At 41.7% G+C, this 21374-nt stretch overlaps 1 protein-coding gene across 6 annotated transcripts in view; it reads right to left on the reverse strand.

Annotated features, from left to right (window-relative positions):
* The window catches only part of CDYL (chromodomain Y like), a 241096-nt gene that overhangs the window by 201634 nt on the left and 18088 nt on the right, over positions 1–21374 (reverse strand). For 5 of the 6 annotated variants that reach the window (XM_042985828.1, XM_042985827.1, XM_042985822.1 and 2 more), the window contains 2 exons: positions 16583–16908; positions 16302–16391 (listed from right to left, as the gene is read on the reverse strand). In XM_042985828.1, coding sequence (XP_042841762.1) covers positions 16302–16391; positions 16583–16732 — 240 coding nt within the window. In that variant the 5' untranslated portion in view covers positions 16733–16908. The remainder of the gene's footprint in view (positions 1–16301; positions 16392–16582; positions 16909–21374) is intronic. The other variant, XM_042985824.1, reaches the window with a different exon arrangement.

The following is a 21374-nucleotide window of genomic DNA, read 5'->3' on the forward strand; positions in this document are numbered from 1 at the left end:
ACATCTTCTGATATGAAAATCTGTCAACTTCATGGTCTTGGAAATATGATCTATTTATATTCATGACTTACATATGCCTCTGAAAAATCATAGCTGCGCATCATCCCCAATGCCCAGCTGCTGCAAGTACTTGGCATAAGGAGTTTGAGTTGAGGCTTTATTGGCAAAAGATGCCAAGGACTCCATTCAATCCAACTGAAATTTATGAAGTTACCACAATAGATTTATAAAAATGAGTTGGTTTGCAAAACATAGGCAATACAAAGAGTTAAAGGACATTGTCAAAGGGAAAAGGGGGTAAGGAAATCAAAGCAAGGATAAAATTATTACAGTGCAATGCATTTCATTTGCTAAACAAATTTGACTCTAAGTTTCCTAGTGGCCAGAGCACTCCCAGTTATGAGGTTGCTGCTACTATTTGTAAGATAAAAGGATGTTTCGTAAAAGCCATGGTTCTCCTGAAGCTGCAACCCCAGGGGAATTTCTCCTATGGGTCCTCATAAAGAGGAATCCAGCAAAGTGGCAGCCTGGGTTATCAATAAGATCCCTGTGTTAAATATAGTGATGCATTACTTAGGGTCGGGTCTGATAGCACCCCTCTATGTATGCACAATTCATTCAAGTCCATTCTCCAAGGAGGCAAATATGTGTGATCTAAACACACAGGACTCTCACAATCAGGTTTGGTCCCAGGGTAAATTTTAGGGTATCTAGCAGAACAGACAATATATATACCTTTCAGGGAATTTCCACAAACATTATTTTTCAAAAACCGGTCTCTGCTAAAGGACTGGACAGTAAGGAGTATAAGGTTGTATTCTCCAGTGAAAGCCCAGAGTACAAGTATTCTGTATGACCTAGGGCAGGCACATGTGCCTTGATCACTGGCAGACCCAGGGGAAAGACAAGGTTCTTTTGTGAAAGTGATCTAGTCTAGTTTAGCTCACAGGTGGTCAAACACTTCTAAGGGAACCCATGACCTAGTGACTGTGGACAAGTCACCATTTTGACTCCTTTGCGCTTATTCTCTCAGTTTAAAATAATAATGAAGATTCCTAAAAATATGTACTGTTTTGGTTTGCGCAGTTTCAAATGTAGTCTCCCATTTTTTCTGATTTGATCCTTATGGCAAGATGATGAAGCAGGGCAGACACAGTCTTCATTTGATAGACAATTCCCCCACAAAAGGAAGAGGGGGCTTCTAAAGATTTCTTTGAGGGCTAAGATTCCATGGTTTTCACTATGAGATGTCTTGTCTATCTGATCCTTCAGGGATAGCAGCCTTGATTGTTTAAGATTCACCTATGCTTTTTAAATGTAAAATTCTAGTTGGCAGGTAATGGCTTATGTTAGGAGAGCACCATGGAGGTGTTCCGTCAATATTATCCTGATTTCAGCCCACACTGTACACTTAAATCTTCCCTGTTCTAATTCTTCTTCACCGAAGTTAGGATGAAATCCTGTTAAACTGCAAGTTCAGAAATGTACATTTTTAAAGTTGTCATGCCAGCAGGCAAAAAAGAGTATGACTGAGTGACTTACAGCTTTAAAGATGCATAAAAGACCTTTATTTGGAGGCACTCCCAACCCCCTCAATTGCCCTTCACAACATTCATCTTGGGCAGGAAGGAAACGGATCTCTTTCCCCATGGTTTCCAGCCTCAGGGATGGTAATGGGGCATTAGTGGAATTCTCAGAAGCACCCCGCCCAGGATACATTGCAAATATTAACATGGGCAAGAGGCTGCTAGGAAGGCCCGATATCCCTGAGCTAATTGCCCTGCCCATTATTATGGCTTCATTCTACAGGGGATTCATTGGGGCACATGTGCAGCAACACAGACTGGAGATGGGAGAAGCTATTTAATGGCTGCAAAAATAGAGATGCCATGCAGGCCGGCACACAGATGTGGCCTTGCCCAGTATTACCAAATTCACGCTGGGCCCTGAGCCAACAAAGCAGTCGCAGGAAGGATGAGCAAGCCACCTCCATAGCATGTGGCTATTCCTTCAACTTAGGAAAAGAAAAGCCTTTGTTAGGCATTTACAATGAATGAAAGTGAAGATTTCCTGGATCAGTTTGCATTTCCAAGTATGCTTTCCTCTTCTATCATTTCCCCACCTCTTAATTGGGAGAAGTTTTAAAACCAAAATGGTTAGGTAGAGTTAAAGCTGGTCTGTACCAAAATGGAGCAGATTATCTTGTGAGTGGGTTTTCCATCCTCAGCCCTGAGCGGAGAGTGCATTTGTGGGGATATAAGGGTGTTTCATCCACAGTTTTCCTGTTCTTTTTGTAAACAACTGTCCTTCTCATGGTCATCATTAAAGTTCCAGACACTGAAGTTGGCTGAAAAGCAAAACGAAGTACGCTTTGAATATATTTTATAAAGGGGAGCGGGAGTGAAGCAGGAAAAGTATATTGAAATGTTTAAATAAATGTTATTCTTTTGGAAGAATGAATGTGTTGTAGACCAATGCTTCTCAAACTTTAATGTGCCTACAGGTAATCCGGGGACCTCATTTAGAAAATTTTTTGTTTAATGTTTATTTATTTTATTTTTTTGAGAGAGAGAGAGAGAGAGAGAGCGAGCATGAGTGGGGGAGGGACAGAGAAAAGGGTTGAGAGAAAGAATCCCAAGCAGGCTCCATGCTGTCAACACAGCCTGATGCGGGGCTCGATCCCACAAACTGTGGGATCGTGACCTGAGCCAAAATGAAGAGTCAGATGCTTAAGCTACTGAGCCACCCAGGTGCCCCTCCAAGGACCTCACTAATGGGCAGAGTCTGACTGCGGGTCGGGGGTGGGGCCCAGAGGGTCTGCATTTCTAACATGTTCCCACGTGATGCTTGTGCTACTGGCCCACAGACTACACTTTACATAGGAAAGGTATAAATATAGGTTTATATACCTTGTTAGCAACATTTCTATCATTAAAAAAAAATAATTCTGGACTACCCTCATTAGACCATTAGAAGGGCATTTTGCTCAAAGCCAAACGTGTAATTAAAAATGCTAGGAAGACAGGTCTGACTTTTTTACCATAAGATAGCAAACTCATTTCTACAAAATTACAGTACAAAATCTCCACTTTTTTCTCTAACTTCTATCACTTACATGTACTTTTCATAGCCATTTAGTAACATCATGCTTATTAATTTTAAGAGGACTAAGCAGTAGCCACTCTCAAAAGGGTCCCAGTTTAGAAAATAAATTATAGATTCACTCTATTTACAGCCCAAACCTGCTTGTATAGTTACCTGGCATTTAACAGACTGTTGTCCTGTATTGCTTATTATTTCTATTTGTGTGTATATCTTAGGTTTTTGATGAGATTACGACTTCTCTGAGAGCATTTCAATCATTCACTTGATCAATACTAAAACAACCTGGGGTCATTATCCATATACAATTGAAAGTTGGATTCAGATAGCTCTTAAGATCATAGAAGTCTGTTCAATAACTATCCGGGTAGCAGCAGCAGCCCTGGTAGAACAAATTCATCCATCCATCTATCCATCTATCTGTATGTCCATCTGTCCATGCATCCCATCATCGCTCCAAACCTTATTTAAAACCACTGTGCCAGGTGCTGGGCAGGATCCTAGAAGTACAACAGCAGTCAAAGTACAGCCTCTGCCTCCAAGACTTCTTGTTTATTTCTTCACATAGAAATATTTATTGACTCATTTTTACAAAATAAACTTTTTTTCCCCAGCTTATTCAGATGACAGAGATATCCTCTGTTTGGAGAAATAGGAACAGGAAATGAGAATCTATTGGAATGAGCACAGATCCGGAAATACACAGAAGGTGGTTTTGGCTCAGGTTCCAAAATGGTCCAACCACTTCCATTCCCTGGGCCTCAATTTTCTCATCTGCCAGTTGAAGGTGTTCAATGATTGCTGAGATCTCTTCTAGTCTTACAATTTTATTAGAGGAGTTTGAATGTTTTCTCCTTTCCTGTTAAAGACTTGTAGGAAGAGAAGAATTTTAGAGAGCTTTGAATAGCAGAGGGAATAAGACCGTAGAAGCCTTTGGAAATGGTTTGGGGCGCCTGGGTGGCACAGTCGGTTAAGTGCCCGACTTCAACCAGGTCACGATCTCGCGGTCCGTGAGTTCGAGCCCCGCGTCAGGCTCTGGGCTGATAGCTCAGAGCCTGGAGCCTGTTTCCGATTCTGTGTCTCCCTCTCTCTCTGCCCCTCCCCCGTTCATGCTGTCTCTCTCTGTCCCAAAAATAAATAAAAAACGTTGAAAAAATTAAAAAAAAAAAAAAAAAGAAATGGTTCATTGCAAGCCAAGAAACTTCTTCTTCTTGGCTTTTGGCACATTTTCCTTTTTACCTTTCTCAACTCCATCATTGGTTCTGCAGTTTACCAAGATCTCCCTTTATTTATTTTTTCACTAAAATTTGTTTTTCACATCTTTGCTATCAATCTATCTAACCACATACTTTTTCCTTTCTTGGCTCCCCCTCCTGTGTTTGTTCATCCTCTCAACTTTCTTTCCTCATATTTCTCAATGCCATCATACCTCACTTTTGCTTCTAAATTCTTTATTTTAATGTATTAAAGTCCTCGGTGGTTCAGTTGGTTATGGCTCAAGTCATAATCTCACAGTTGCGAATTCAAGTGCCTTATCGGGCTCTGCAATGACAGTGTGGAGCCTGCTTGGGATTCTCTCTCTCCATCTCCCTCTGCCCCTCCCCCCTCAAAATAAGTAAATAAACTTAAAAAAATTAAAAATATAAAAGTTGCATAACATTCCATGGTGTGGATCTTCCAAAAAAACCCAACCAAACAAACAAAAATGGATTGAAGTCTAATTGACTTCAAATACCATATTGATTTCAGGTATACAGCATAGCATGTGCATACATGCTATATACATATATAGCATGATTTGACGTTTGTATACATTGTGAAACGGTCACTACTATGTGTAGTGGCCATTTCTATTCCAGTTCTTGCGATCAATTATCATTTTTGCTCACTCCATTCTTTTTCTTACTCTCCACCTGAAGCCATTTGATGTTTGCCACATAACCTGTGTTATTCATACATATTCTTCATACTTTTTCCCAGTGGACAATGGAGTGGTAGAAATATTGTATCTCTTGGAAAATCTGTCCATGTGATTTGGTATATGAAAAATTACCTGACATGCTCTGAATGGCTTATTTTTCTACAGATTCATTCATTTATTTGCTCAACAATACTTATTAAGCACCTGCTATAAAGAGCACTGTGTCAAGGCACAGGAAGGAGTGAAAAGAAGGACAAGATATGATATTTATCTTCTTGAGATATTAAATATTAGAAGAAAGAGTTGTAGTGGCACCTAAGGGGCTCAGTCGGTGAAGTGTCCAACTCTAAGGTTTTGGCTCAGCATGATCTCATGGCTCCTGAGATTGAGCTCCAAATTGAGCTCCACGCTAAAAGTGTGGACCCTGCTTGGGATACTCTCCTCTCTCCCCACCCCTACTTCTACTTATGTATGCACCTGCATGTGCATGCACTCCCTCCCTCTCTCTATCTCTCAAAAAAAAAAACATTAAAAAAAAAGAATTACAATGCAGTACGACAAATGTCATATTGCTATGAGAACATGGGATAGGAGCCCCCAATGACTGCTGTGTGAAAGCTTCTCTACTGTATTACATTTGACTTCCCAAACACTGTTGTTTCTTCTCTGCCACCCCCTTCCCGTGTCTGTAACTTAGGGGCCTTGCATTGGTGGAAAATGGCCTTATGCTCTGATTCTGTTTGGGCTATGTCAAACCCTAAAATAGTCACAACCTGTGACATAGACAACCTCTATGACAAAAAGGATCAGGATTCTGAAAGGCAATTTACACCTTATGCTTTCAAAGCAAAAAACCAAATAATTTTTGGCAAATCCATATTTGAGGAGATGGGAGTTATAGTGGTAGTGGTCGGGTCCTGAGGGGCAGCTCACCTCAGGAAAAACCACTGATTCAAAAACAAACAAACAAACAAACAAACAAACAAACAAAGTAGAAAGGGGGTGCTTGGGTGGCTCAGTCAGTTAAACATCTGACTCTTGATTTTGGCTCAGGTCATGATCTAGTGGTTGGTGGGAATGAACCCTGCCTTAGGCTCTGTGTTGACAGTGTGGAGCCCTGTTTGGGATTCTCTCTCCCTCTCTCTCTGACCCTCCCCTGCTCTCTCTCTCTCTCTCTCTCTCTCAAAATAAATAAATAAACATTAAATAAATAGAAAGACAGAAAAGAGGGAAGGAAGGAAGGAACTTGAGATTTCTGTGGATACAAAATTCTATTGATTCTCATCAATTAAAATTCAGAAATATTTTAGCTAATAATCCATTATTTCCTGTGAGTTTTTAGCATGTCATCACTTAGTAGAGCAGCTAGGAGAGAGATCCTGAGACAAAGAATCTAATATAGGACAAGGATCAGGGCAACTAACCTAGAGTGGGGTAAGACCCCAGAGAGTAGACTGGATGTGGGGGGGCACTGCAGTGGGAAGACCTGGCCACTGTGAGTGCAGTGTGACTTAGGAGGGCCTAAGACATCTGTGTAGGGAAGGAGGTCAACCGTACTCTCTGGGTAAGCTCATCCTTTCCCTGGCTCTAATTACGAGCATGTGCACAACCATACACCTTTCCCAGGCCAGGTCTCTCTGGTGAACCCACGATTCCTAGGACTTCTATTTGATATCAACCTGTCCCCAGACCTGCTCCTCTTCTTCCTGCATCTAATGTCACTCACCCACCCAATTTTCCAAGCTGAACCAGGTGTTGAGCTGACTCCTCGTCACTCAGTTGTGAGCAGGTGTCCACAGCAATGCTTCAGCCTGTCTACTGCTGCCCATTCTTGTTGTTATCCCTGAGTCCCAGCCATCACCATCTCAACACTACATCAACTTCATAGATTACTCACTGATTTCTCCACTTATTGTCATGTTTCAAACCATCTTCTACCCTGAAGCTGGAGTGAACTCTCTAAAGCACAAATCAGATGTGTCCCTCTTGCGTTCAACATTCCATTATCCACAGGATGAAATCCAAACGGGTTAGTGTGGAGCACCAAGACCTTCAGGATTTGAACCCAGCCTCAGGATGAGTCTTCTCACACCCTACTCATGGCCTCCAAATGTCAGCTATACCTAACAGTGCCCTGAATGTAGCTTTCTCTTGCTTTTGGGATTTTGCACATGTTGTCTCCTTGGCTGGGGTGACCTTCCTGCCTGCCAGTGCTTGGCTAATGTCTGTTTATCCTTCTAGGTCTCTGCTTGGGCATCTTCTCCTAAAAGAAGTCTTTTCTCCCCTCCATTGCCCCCAAGACTGGGCATGACATGCCTCTTATGAGCTTACACAGCACCTGACCTCACTCCTCCCAGCACTTAACACCCAGTTCTGTGAGTAGAGTGGGGCCTTGAGCCTGTTGACATTTCCGGTCCTAAGTGCAAGAGCTGGCACAGAGGGTACACTCAATATTTGATGAAAAAGGGGCAAAGGAAGAAAAGAGGTTTAGGGGCACCTGGGTGGCTCAGTTGGTTAAGCATCTAACTCTTGATTTTGGCTCAGGTCATGATCTCACAGTTCATGAATTTGAGCCCACGTTCAAGTCTGAGCTGACAGCTTGGAGCCTGCTTGAGATTCTCTCTCTCCCTCTCTCTCTGCCCCTATCCCACTTGTGCTCTCTCTTTCTCTCTCAAAATAAATAAATAAACTTAAATTTTTTTTAAAAAGAAAAGGGATTTTTTGGGGCGCCTGGGTGGCTCAGTCGGTTAAGCGGCCGACTTCGGCTCAGGTCATGATCTCGCGGTCCGTGAGTTCGAGCCCCATGTCGGGCTCTGTGCTGACAGCTGAGCCTGGAGCCTGTTTCGGATTCTGTGTCTCCCTCTCTCTCTGATCCTTCCCCATTCATGCTCTGTCTCTCTCTGTCTCAAAAATAAATAAACGTTAAAAAAATTTAAAAAAAAGAAAAGAAAAGAAAAGGGATTTTTGAGAGTAGTATGAACGGTGTTCACATCATACTTGTTCTATTTATTCATTTTCTTAACTTTTTCCCTCCCCCATTTTTGCTCATTAAGACCATAATATATGGGGCCCCTGGGTGACTCAGTAGGGTAAGCACCCGACTTCAGCTCAGGTCATGATCTTGTGGGTTGTAGTCTGCTGTCAGCATAGAGCCAGCTTTAAATCCTGTGTACCCTTCTCTCTCTGCCCCTCCCCTGCCTGTGCTCTCTTTCTCTCTCAAAAATAAAATAAACATTAAAATTTTTTTAAAAGACCATAATATATGGTTTTAAAATATCAATTAATAATCTGGACCTGGAATGACTCTCCTCTGGATGAATCCAGATTGATTATACAGGTGATGAATGACCATCTAGTACTGAAAAGTTAACATGGTTATAAGTCATTCCTTTGAAAAAAAAAACCCCCAAAACCTCAAACTCCATTATAAGCAATATATCATAGTGGTCAAAAGATTACCTTTGGTCTCTGAGAGACTGAGTTCAAGTCTTGGCTCTGCCATTTGCTATGACTTTGGGTAGATTATTTAACCCATGCCTCAATTTCCTTATCTATAAGGTGGTGATCGCAGGAGTATCGTATGTTTTTGAGGATTAATCAAGGTGTACAAAAAACTTAACACATTGCCATTTACTATACAGTGTCAAAAAATGTTGGTTATTATAATAACTAGTGGCAGCAGATCTCTGAAAGACTCTCTGATTTATTTCAACATGTATCTCTCTTTCTTTTTTTCTCTTACAATTTAGCAATTTATAGTCAGATCTGAACTGAACAGCCCCAGTCACTTCTTTCCTTTCCTCTCCATGTCTCCCTTCCAATTCCCATCTGATGCATGATTCCATGGCCCATCTCTGCTGCCCTGCATCAGGAATTAGTCTACATAATCATGAGATCTTTGGAGTTCTCCTTATGAGAAACATCATCTGAAATCCTGTCCCAACTTGAGAAAAGTGTTACAGATTATATACAGGAAAAGGAGTTTTATATAAGTTATAAACTCTCAGGTTTACGTTATTACTAGGACCTGTTATGATTAATAAAACATACATATTTCTTATCACATTCTACATATGACTAGTCATATCTTTGGGTGTAACATCTTGTTCCAGATTTAAACCACTTTTGTTTTTGCATCATAATATTTGCTACAGCTAAAGATCATCCTTATCAATATGAGATTTGGCACCTGGGAGTTGGGTGATAGAAGCAATAAAATCCAATAGCATCACTGGCTTAGTGGAGAAGTTCAGGTATTGAGCAACGATAAAAGATATTGTTGGTTGGAAAGCTAGTGACTCTTGTTGTGCTGTAGCAAAATGTTTGATCCAACTGTCACCTGCTGAATCATGTAAAGAAAGCACACAAACTGAATGTGTAGCTAGGGGAAAAGGTAGGGAATGTAAAACTTCTGTTTGTATTGGTTGCTTCTTGTGGCTTTTAGCCAACTACTACAATCAAGATATGAATTTGGGCTGGAGCTAGCCTACCTGTGAACAGAAATGGAAGGGAATACAGTTTCGCTACAGGATTGTCTCTGCCTGTGATCTAAATTGATTATGAGCCCTATAACTGGGAGTCTTGCTGGGGTGAAAAATCCAATTACTTTTTCTGCCCAGACTGACGCAGTAGTAAGACGCGACTGCATGTTCATCCAGCCTTGGCAGGAGATAAGAACGTGGGCCCAAACCCCTTTCAAGCATCTTCCCTCAGTATTCACTGCTAGACAATGGAAACAAGTCCAGCCATAAAGACAGATGAAGGGTATTGCCATCCCACCCAACTTTTTCTTTCTTTGCTTCAAAAGGTCTGAGGAATAGTCAACTTCAATTTGAGAAGGATGGGACTGGCAGAGCATAAAGAGCTATAAATAAAAGATCAGAGTTTTCAGGCATAGAGTTTCCAGACACAGTTTTAGGCTGTGGTAACTCACACTTGGAACTGACTGGAAGCAAATAGGTTGGAAGCTTTCTACATTTGGACAGAAATCTCTAGCTTGGCTTGCAAAACCTTCTAATTATTCAATTCTTAAAAGAATCCCTGGGTCCCAGCACCTGCACAAGAGAGAGTAGTTGTGGAAACCCTGCAGCTCCAAAGAACATCACATCTTCTAATGCCCATGGCTCAAATATAGCCATGGAGGAAAATGGACAAGGGAGAATCTCCCAGAGGGCAAAGCCAGAGGTCATGGTGGACAATGGACAACGGAGTTCAGCCAAGGCAGCAGCTACCAGAGGGGCCAACCAAGGCATGTACTGTTCATGTAAATGCAGATAACTTATTTTTTGGTTTGTGAATTACCAGACCAGGAGGAGCCACATCTGGTTGTGATGGAGATGACATCACCCAGAGATTCTGGATTTGGGGTGAAATGCAATACCTGGATGAGACTTTGGGATCATCTCTTTTGCAGAGGGAGACACATGTGTCTATGTTGGGGAAGAAGAGTATGCATGATTATTTGGGAAGCCAAACTGCTAGCTTCCTTCCAGAATCCATTCTTCTCTTCTCCTTTAATAAAAGAATTCTGATTTTTAACTAGGCACATTGTTGCCCAGATAGAAATCTTTATATCCCTGCCTCCCTTATCATTTAGTTAGAGTCAAGTATTTAAGTTCTGACCAATGAGATAAAGAGTAGTTGGGTTGCAAGCAGCCCTTGGAAGTCTCCTTAAAATGGAAGGCCATGCTCATTCCCCTTATCCTCCATCCTGCTGATTCCAATGTGGATGTTGTAGTTGGAACTTCCGTGGGCACCTTGGACTATGAGAATGAGGGCCTTGGAGAGCTCATAGAAGCACGATGATATCATGGAGCTAGCAAATTAGCCCTGAATTGCCTTACTTGTAGATCTTTTAAATGAGAAAGAATAAAGTTCCATCTTATTTAAGTGACTGTATTTTGGGATTTTCAGCTATGAAGCTGCATCAGATCATGAGTGACATACTCTCTCTGTGTGATTTGGCCAACTGAACTTTAAGAATATAAAGTAGTTCATTTAGTGTTGTGGATTTGAGGTCTCGTCCACTGATCAGCTGAACTATTTGCTGAGACGTTGAAAAGAAACGCCTCTGTTGTTTTAGCTTGGAAGCAGCCAGTGTTGGACTTAATTAGGATGCAAGACTGATACAGTTTCAGAGTTGGGAAAAAATTCCATAATGTTTTGCCCAATTAAAATGATTATAGAGAGTACACTCCCTGTGGCAAATGGCATCTTGCCTACTGTGGGGACAGAGAAAAAAACTAAAGGTTACGGTCTGGGTGGGAGTATCTCTATCACCCATGCTCTCTGATCTAGTCTTAGTATCCAGTATTAGAAAGAAGGCATGGTTCCACAGGTCTGATAATTTAGAAAAAAAAAAAAAAAACACGTCAGAAAAGTAGTCAAACTTAATATATTAAAACTCAGTTCAATGAATGTTTATTCTACTTTCTATGGGCTTACATAGGGTTTCTCAACTCTGACACTATTAGCATTTTGTACCAGATACTTCTCTGATGTAGGGGGCTCTCCTATGCATTGTAGGATGTTCAGCAGCAACCCTGGTCTCAGTCTTCTACGTTCTAGTTGCACACCCCCCATTCCAGTTGTGATAACCAAAATGTCTCCAGACATCGACAAGTGTCCCTTAGTGGTCAAAATTGCCTCCAGTGGAGAGCCATTGGATTAACACGAGGCTCAACACTAATTTCATGTTGTTTTACAATGTACAGGGCCTGCTATTCGCTGGTGTGCTGGGTGAAGAGCTACCAGTTTCCTGGAATTGAGACACAGGACCGAAGCTTATTTTAGTTACCTATACTTGATAGAAAATTTCGAAAATAGCTATAATTTAACAAGCACCTCATAAAGGTCACACACTCTCCTCAGTACTTCATATTTACTACTTATTTTGGGAAAAAAATTTTTTTAAAGCATAGGAAAGTACAGCAAAACAAAACAAAACAAAACCTTGAGCACATAGATACAGAGAAGAGGTTGGTGGTTGTCAGAGAGGGGGGCGGGCCATGGGCAAAGTGAGTAAAGGGGGCCAAAAGGTACAACCTTTCAGTTATAAAATAAATAAGTCATGAAGATGTAATATACAGCAGGGTGACTATAGTTAATAATACTGCCTTGCATATTTGAATGTTGCTAAGAGAGTGGATCTCAAAAGTTCTCATCACACACAAAAATTTTTTTTTGTAACTATATGTGGCAAAGGACACTAACCAGGCTTAGCTGTGGTGATCATTTTGCTATATACGCAAACATCAAACTACTGTAATATTATATGTCAATTATACTTCAATTTTTTAAAAAAGTACAGGAAGGTACAATAACAGTTTTTCTACATTTCCTGCCCAATTTCCTTCCCCTCAGAAATTTGGTTTGTATCCAGGCCATATTTTTATACTTTTACTATGGAGATATGCATCTCTAAACAATATTTGGTGTTGCTTTGGGTATTTAAGAATATTTACATAAATGCGTATCACGCATATCATAGTGTATGCAGCATTTTTGTACTCAAAGTTACATTTTTTGTGATTCCTCCATGTTGCTACACATAAACCTGGTTATTTATTTTCACTTGTATATAGTATTCCACTGTATGAATGTAGTGCAATTTATTTACCCACCCTTCTACAGATGGACATTTGAGTTGGTTCTAGTAAATCTCTATTATAAAATAAGACTACAGTAAACGTCTTTCTATGCCTCTTTGTGCACATGTCCAACACGTGCAGGGGTTTCTTCAGAAGTAGAATTGTTGGATCCAGAGGCTGGGATTATTTTTAACTTTACTGGATAATGCCAAATTGTTCTCCAAAGTGATCGAATCAATTTACATTCCTACTAGCAGTGCATGAAAACCCCTGACTCCCCACAATCCTCTCCAGTGACTGTTTCATCAAAGTTAAAAAATTTTTCTAATTTTATGGGAGCGAAATATCTCACTCTGAATTTCTCTGCATTATCATGCTTTTGGTGAAATTGCACATCTTTTCCTATATTTGTTGGCTATAGTGGTTTCTTCCGTGGGTTACCGTTCATGTCTTTTGCTCGTTTTTCTATTGGGTTTGCATTAAAATGTTTGCTTAAAAGAATTTTAGTATGTTCCATACTAATGCTTTGCTTATGTTATATGTTACAAATATCTTCTTCCAGGTTTTTGTTTGTCTTTAGTTTTTTTTTTTTTTTTTTTAATTTTTTTTAACGTTTATTTATTTTTGAGACAGAGAGAGACAGAGCATGAACGGGGGAGGGTCAGAGAGAGAGGGAGACACAGAATCTGAAACAGGCTCCAGGCTCTGAGCGGTCAGCACAGAGCCCGATGCGGGGCTCGAACTCACGGACCACGAGATCGTGACCTGAGCCGAAGTCGGATGCTTAACCGACTGAGCCACCCAGGCGCCCCTGTCTTTAGTTTTTAAAAGATATCTTTCATTGCGTTGAAGTTTTAAACCTTAGCATAGTTTAATTCATGTATGTATATTTTTATCATTTGCCTTTTTTTGGACCTTGCTTAAGAAATCATTTCCTATTCCAAGGTCATAGAGAAATTATCCTGTATTTCATAACGTTTTCATGTTTTAGTTAAACATTTATTTCTTTGAAGTCTTTTTGTGTGTATGGTATGAGGTAGATCTCATATACCATCTCTTAACCTTACAACAACCCTATGAGGAGGCATCATTCCCACTTTACAGATGAGAAAACAAAGATCTAGATAAGTGACTTGTTCAAGTTTTATAGACAGTAAAAGGCAGAAGAACCAGGACTTGAATCCAAGTTTATTTGGTCTCCAAAGGCCATTCTGTTGTACACATGGCATGATGCTCTACCAGAAGGCCAGGTACAAATAAACATGACATTTTCTCTTTCAAGAAATTTTCTTGCATCCTTATTGTAAGGGTACCACTTAACTCTAAATATACCCTAGATGGGAGATGATTAAATTCACTTATTTTCCTTCTAGTGTAGAGGCTCAGGTCCACTTTGGCCCTGGGTCCTCCAAGCCTTAACCAGTTTGAAACACCAGTGGATTGGACTGAACTGGGAATTAAAAGAAAAGTGGGAGTGGCCTCAGCCACCACTGAATCTTGGAAATTCATCTGTATGTTTAGGATTCTCTTTCTTTTCTGGTCAGTTGTTCTCTGTAGGTAGATATGGTAGAATCAGGGCAGAAAGAAAAGTCTAGAACAGCCGTTTGTAGCATGTTACTGTTTTCCCCCATTGATTTATAAGATTGTTTCATAATATAAGACTATTAGCTCCTTTTCTGTAATTTTTATTGCAAATATTTCGTCAAGTTTGTTATTATTCTTTTAGTTTGTGATATCAGTATGTTTTGACTTATCTTTGGTGTAATCAAATCTGTCAATCATCCCCATCATTTTTCTGTTACTTTTATGCTTAGAAACTCCTTATGAGCCTTAGATCGGCTTAAAATAACAAACAGTTTCCTTTGGAAAAATTTTAAAGTTTTCTTTAAAGTCGCTTTTCATTATATGGTTTAATATGAAAAGTAATTCCCTTCCGTTTACCCCAACCTCCACCTCCACTCCCCCAAGGTATTTACTCTTAACAGCTTCTTGGATACCAATTCCAGAGTATTTTCATAAATGTAGAGCAGAAACTACATTTGCAGCAACAAGTCATTTAGTGGGCTTTTTCACACCGATTCAGAGTTGTGTGTCCCCAAACTGATGACTATTGGATTTAATTTTCTCTAATCTTAAGGGAGCTACAAATCTCACCAAGAGGCCACCAAACCGGCCCTGCAGCCACCTCCCTAACCTTTTCTGACCTATATATGCAGAGGCAGGAAGGTTGTGGGAGGAGCATTCGCAGGAGTAGCATTTCTTGATCTGGAGTCCTCAGGGATTTGTGGATGGAATTCAGGGGGGTCATGATCATGAGTGGGAAGAATAAGTCCGTCCTTATTTTTACTATCTTCTGGCTGAAATTTAGCATTTCCTTCCATTACGAATGTAGACAACAAACCATAGTAGTATCAGCAACACATGTAACTTTGTCACCAGTAGAAGCCACAGGTGTTTTCATGTTACACACAGTTGTTGCAGATACCTCAAAATATCATTTACACTCAGCACCACTTAGAAATCACTGAGAGGATTGTTACATGAAGCAGCATACATATTAGAGTACAAATTTAAAAAAATGTTTTTTTCCTTTGTAATATTAGTTTCCTTTGTAATATTGCATATTTTATTTTATAAACATTCTAAGAAGAGGTCCATAAGTCTTTTGACATAAGACTACCAAGAGAATCTATTCACGAGAAAGATCTGGATAGAGGGTTTGTGGTTTGGGGTCTTCTCCCATTGGTCCCTCACAGCCAAATGAGAAGCTTCCAAGTTGTCCCTAGTAGATATTGAGTTGTGCTATCTTGCTGGTATCCCATTCAAGGTGGCTCCTCTCCCCATCCCTCAGGCTGTGATGGGCATTGCTGGGATGGTTGCCTGGGGGTGAGGCTGTGAGTGGAGATTACCTGGAGAGCATCTTCTGGGTCAGACAATAGTACCACCCATGGGTGGGCCCCTCCAGGCACAAGAGCACAACCACCAAGACAGATGAGGCTGCAAGAGTCCAGTGAAAGTGCTTTTGCCCTATTCTTCTTGTCCTCCATCCCCTCACCCCCACCCACCCTCAGAGGGGTTAGAAGCAGCAGGGAGAGGGAGAGAAAGGAAGAACCTTGCAAAAGGAGAACCTTATTCCTCCTTTCCAGATGGACCCTTGGGCCACAAGTCCAGCCTGGGATGGATGGAGGGGAAAAGCCTTTGGATGTGAATGGATATCAAATTAATCTTTGACTTAGCCTGGACTTTAATATATGCAATAGAATCTTAGTGACCAGAATGAGACTGCTTTTGAAGCTGAGTGACTAAAGAGCTGTGTGTTCAGCCCAAGGAGTCGAGAAGAGACTAGAAAGGAAGATTTGAAGGCAGAGGTTGAAGGAAAAAAAAAAAAAAAAAAAGAAGCTATTTCATGGCAAACCCCACACAGTTCAGACTGTCCATTGTACTGGTCTCATGTGCTTGCATATCCATTTGTTCTTTTTTTTTACACAACTCACTTTTTTTTTTTACTTTACTTATCTGAGTTACATATATTTTTATGGTTTCACTTTTTAAAAACATGTAACTCTTTAATTCAAGTGGAATTTTGCCACGCGGGAGGTGGGGATGGGGGGAGAGGGCAGTGTGACTTTTACCCTGAAGTTTGGAGTCCCATTGTGACCAACCAAGTCCTTGATAGTCCGCACACCTACCCGGCAGGTTTCACTGGAAAGATGTCGCCATTGCTCCTGAGGCTTGCAGGGCTCCTGTTGATTATGGTTTGGCAGGCTGCTGCTCAGGCCCTGGGGGAGGGAAGGAAGGACAGCAGGCTGAGTCACGGGGCAGATACCTAATGTGTAAGGAGAATCTGAGCCAGAGCTGTGAGGGAGCATCTGGTGGACACACTGGCAGGACCTTGGTGTCAGTGCTTCCTGCCTACGGGCCGTGGTCTGGACAATAAGGCGGGGGGTTGGGGGTGGAGTGGTTTGACTACCTCAAATGGTTGAGGCTGATGGCCAGAAGGTGGGGTGGATCTGCTGAGAGCTTTTGAAGGATCTGAGGCACCTTCCCATCTCTTCCAACCCCATCTCTTCTCAATGTTGTGGGTAGTCGCCATATTCATCCGTCTGGTCTCCTGCCTCATTCTGTGCCCACCAGGCAAATAAGTCTTCCTTCCAAACCCACCATTGCTGTCTGTCTTCCCAGCTTGAATCTTTTTCCTTACTTTCACTTACTTTCTCCATCTTAAATCTTTTTCTCTTCCTTTCATTGTGCTTATTTAATGCCTTCTCTCCTCATTTTTCTCCATTACCCCTTTTTCTTAAAAAAATGCAAAACAGAAGGATCATAGAGAATTTTCTTCCCACTTTAAACCAACCCCATGTATACCTTTAAAATTATTATATACTAAAATTTTTTATCGTGTAGTACTCCATACATACAAAAGGGTATAAAATAAAATGATCCCCTTGTATTTGACACCCAAAATAAATATTACCACCTCTCTCCTTCCCCTTCACACATTACCAATACCTTGAATTTTTTTACGTAGATTGATTTTTGCAGGGGGTAATACTCCAAGGAATAGTTTGTGGATTAAGAATGCAAGGATGGGAGGTGGATGGGAGGTGGGGGGGCAGGGTCAAAAAGTCCCCTTCTGGGGCTCCTGGCTGGCTCAGTGGGTTAAGTGTCCGACTTTGGCTCAGGTCATGATCTCAGGTTAGTGAATTCCAGCCCCACGTTAGGCTCTGTGTGGACAGCTCGGAGCCTGGAGCCTGCTTCGGATTCTGTGTCTCCCTTTCTCTCTGCCCCTCCCCCACTCACGCTCTGTCTCTCTGTGTCCCTCAAAAATGAATAAACGTTAAAAAAATTTTTTTTTAAAACCCCTTTCTGCTCACATAGGATATGCGTTAGACTGAGGCCAGGCACAGACCCTGGATTGTTATCACTTGAATTAGATCATAACAGCCCCCTTTAAAAGGCATGCTGGTTATTTAAGTAATCTACTACATTAGTAGCCTTTACTACTAGAGGTAGGGCTTCTATCTTAACTACTCATAAAAATGAAGAGAGGGTGGGAGATTCATGATTCAGCAGCATTTCATGTAAAAACCGAGGGGCTTTGTTAACTGTAAGACTTCTATCAGCCAAAAGTGTTAAGTGGCTTTGAACGAGATGCACACAGATTGTGCTACCAGAAGTGCGATGTTCCAAACATAGGAGCAAACGCTGGAGTCACGTGACAGCCGGCCTAGCATGTGCAATGCTAAGTAAGCATCAGGGGCGCCTGGGTGGCTCAGTCCGGGAAGTGTTCGACTTCAGCTCAGGTCAGGATTTCGCCGTTCATGAGTTCGAGCCCCACTTCGGGCTCTGTGCGGACAGCTCGGAGCCTGGAACCTCCCTGGGATTCTGTATCTCCCCGTCTCTGCCCCTCCCCCACTCGTGTTGTCTCTGTCTCTCTGTCTCTGTCTCTCTGTCTCTGTCTCTCTCTCAAAAAAGCGCCCCCGGAGGAACACAGGCTGGGTGGGGGCTTGAGAATGTTCCAGGGGAGGCTTCTGTGGAGGAGGGGCAGGCCTGCACAGAGGGTGCCAGAAGGACCTGTGTGTGTGCTTAAATTCCCCGGATTTTACCGGAGGCCCGTTTCCTTAAGGGGCCTCCCCGTTTTTAGCTCCTCTCCATTCCCACCCTTCCACAGCACGGTCACCACGTGTCTTCCTAGAGCACAGATTGAATCATATCAGGCTCCTCCAGAAAAACAGGTGGTGGCTTCACCGTCTTCGGGATAACAACGAAACTTCTTAGCGCGGCATTAAACGTCCTGCGTGGCCTGGCGTCGGATTTCTTTCTGGGCTCAACTCCAGTGACCTCTCCAATGACATCTCATGCACACGGAGCCCGATCACAGGGCAGACTTTTCTTGTACCCTGTAGAGCGTGCATTTCGCAGTCCTTTGCTCTTGCCGTGCCCTGTGACTAGACTAACTCTCCTTGCGTTCTCTCTTCATTGATTTTTTTTTTTTTCCATTCTTCCACATCGGATCCAAATGCCTGTGTGGAGCCTTCCTTCCCAGAGTCCTCTGGCTCAGGTGATATCCTTTCCTCTCTCTCTGGGCAATTTGTTGTTGACAAGGGGTTGGATTTGCACATCTGCCTAGATGGTAAGCTCCTTAAGGTTAGGGAGTCTGTGATTGATATAGTACAGTCTGTGTATACATATATTTACAACACGCTATGCTATATATACTCTATATTTTATATTTATATATTGTATATTACATGTTTTTATATATTTCATACACTGTATATATTATATTTTATAATTTTTTTGTAGCTCTTCTCTTCTATCTGAGGACAGACACACTGTGGATGTGCATTGGTTTCTTCAACTGCCTATTGGAGGAGAATACTTATAGGGAATACAATCGATGTTTCACTGACTTTACTCCTGGCCCTTGGAGTCTGATCCAGTGTAGCTCGTGAATACGACTTTAAAATTGACTTGCTGAGCCAAGTACCGAAGCCATTCAACTTTGTCTCCCAAAGAATTTCTTTCCCTCACTTGGGAACATGTAAGTTATATTATCTGTGTTTGGAAAAACACAGAATTAAGTCTCCATTATCAATTCTATAGTTTACCTTCAGCAGATGCTTTTACTCTCACACTAGTTTCATTGTGCCACCCAGACCTTACCTTGAATAGTTTGCAGACTACCCGTGGTGTAGACACTTATTCTAATAACATCTCAATCCAAACATCACCAGGAAAATATATTTTCTGGAAGAATATTGGCTGATGATTTCAGACCAGAAAAGCTTTTGGATTTTTGGATGTTTCAGGTTACCTATATTAGAATCTTTACCTTTTGATCCTAATAGTCAAAAGATGATGGGGTCATTCACCTTTTTCAATGATGGATTCATAATTCCTGAAGTACCAAGTCTTCTGCATGTTGATGTAACAGGACTCATTAGGTCTATGTCTTGGTTTGACAGATATTCCCTCCATCAAAACAGTGAACAGACTGAGTAACTTCGTCTGTCTGGGCTATGGATATACAAAAGGTCTGAGAATAATCTGGAAATATGGATATGAGTTCTGTATTCTCAGCATGACTTGTTGATTCTGCAGGGTGTGTGTGTCTGTGTGTGTGTGGTGTGAGTGTGTAAGAGTATGAGTGTGAGCATGCATGAGTGCACCCATGCAAAATGAAGTTTCAGAGAAAGTAGATTCACACAGGCTTGAAGGAGGACTGAGCAGGAAAAGGTAGCAGGGCCTCTTTGGATGTTTGATCTAGTCTGTGTGCCAGCAGGAGGGAGAGTCTGGTTTGGAGAGATTCCAGGGGCAGGAACAAGGATGCTATAGAGGTGGGGTTCATGTGTTTGGAGAAGAGGGATTTTGTCCCACTTCAATTGTTCTCATCACTGTTGTAATTTATGACTCTGCACGGATGACTACCCTACTAGACTGAGGAGGTATGCAATAGATTTTAAATAAAGTTGATTTTCAATTGGCTTGATACTTACAGGGAGATTGGGACCTAGGAGGAAGCAAGAGCTCTGGGAAGGTGATACTTAGAGGGAGATTGGGACCTAGGAGGAAGGAAGAGCTCTGGGAAGGTGGGGACTGGGCTTGAGAAATAGAAGTGAGACCAGGTCCAAGCCTGTGTACATATGGGTTTGTACTAAATTAGTGGAATAATGTGGAACTATGCAAGTAGTTTAGGTTGCCTCTAGATTGTACTCCAACCATGCTTTGGATTGGAGAAAAATCATTTTTTCCACTTCAAATGGCCACCTGACCTTGTTGTATTGGAGTGCACAAAGTAGGAAGTTCACGGAAAGGGTCTTGAACCCATGGCATCTCTTTGAAGGTCAATTGCTCTTGGATCTCTTTACAGTTGGAAGCAGAAAGCTATTACAGCAGCCAGTGCCTTCTGCCCAAGGGCATGCTGGGATTCCTGATGAGCCCTCAATGAAATGTACTTTCTTTCCCTTTAGAAGCAAGAGTCCCAGACTCCTCTTCCAGAGTAGAGTGGAAACTGTCCTTTCTCAGGACTTTGGGTTCAGCCGTGTTTTAGTTTAGCCAACAGTCAGCTCAGGACCTTGAAGCAGAAATAACTGCATGTGTTCTAGAACTGCGAGAGATGAAGGAGGAAGGCAGTGTAAGGAGAAGGAACTGAACAGGAGGAAGCCGAGGCAAAGATACAAAGATGATCATCTTTGAAAACTGCCACCAAGGCTAAGGAAGGGACTCCAGAGATAAGAAAGGTGACATATAAGGGGTTGAGCTTGAGACAAAGTCCATCTTACCAGTGAAGCCACCGAGATGTTTAGAGAGCAAATGTGAGTCACATGTGGACCAGTCTCTGGCTAATCATGTGGGCTCAAGCCTAATTTTACCGTGTGTGACTAGAGATAAAAGAAGTAGCAGTCAAGGCCATTTCATGTGAATGGAGTGATAACAACCTAATGAAGAAACATTTTTCAGCTAGGTGAAAAAGAAAACCCTTAAAAAAGTAAACGTAAATTCAGAACCATGGACTAACTGTAAAATCAGTCCTTGCCAGTATTCTAAAATATGAACCCTCCACTCAACAAATGGCTTCTGTCAACAGCACAAAGCTTGCTGCCATAACCTGAAGGAGAGGCAGTAACAGACTTTAAATGTGGAAAAGATTGGTAACACGGAAGCAAGAGCCAGCAAGACTGAAACCAACTAGTCCTAAACCACAAACACCAGAAAAAAAGTCAACATACCATTTGTCACCATTTCACCACCAGCATTGC

The sequence above is a fragment of the Panthera tigris genome, chromosome B2, assembly GCF_018350195.1.
Source record: "Panthera tigris isolate Pti1 chromosome B2, P.tigris_Pti1_mat1.1, whole genome shotgun sequence".
Taxonomy (NCBI): Eukaryota; Metazoa; Chordata; class Mammalia; order Carnivora; family Felidae; genus Panthera; species Panthera tigris.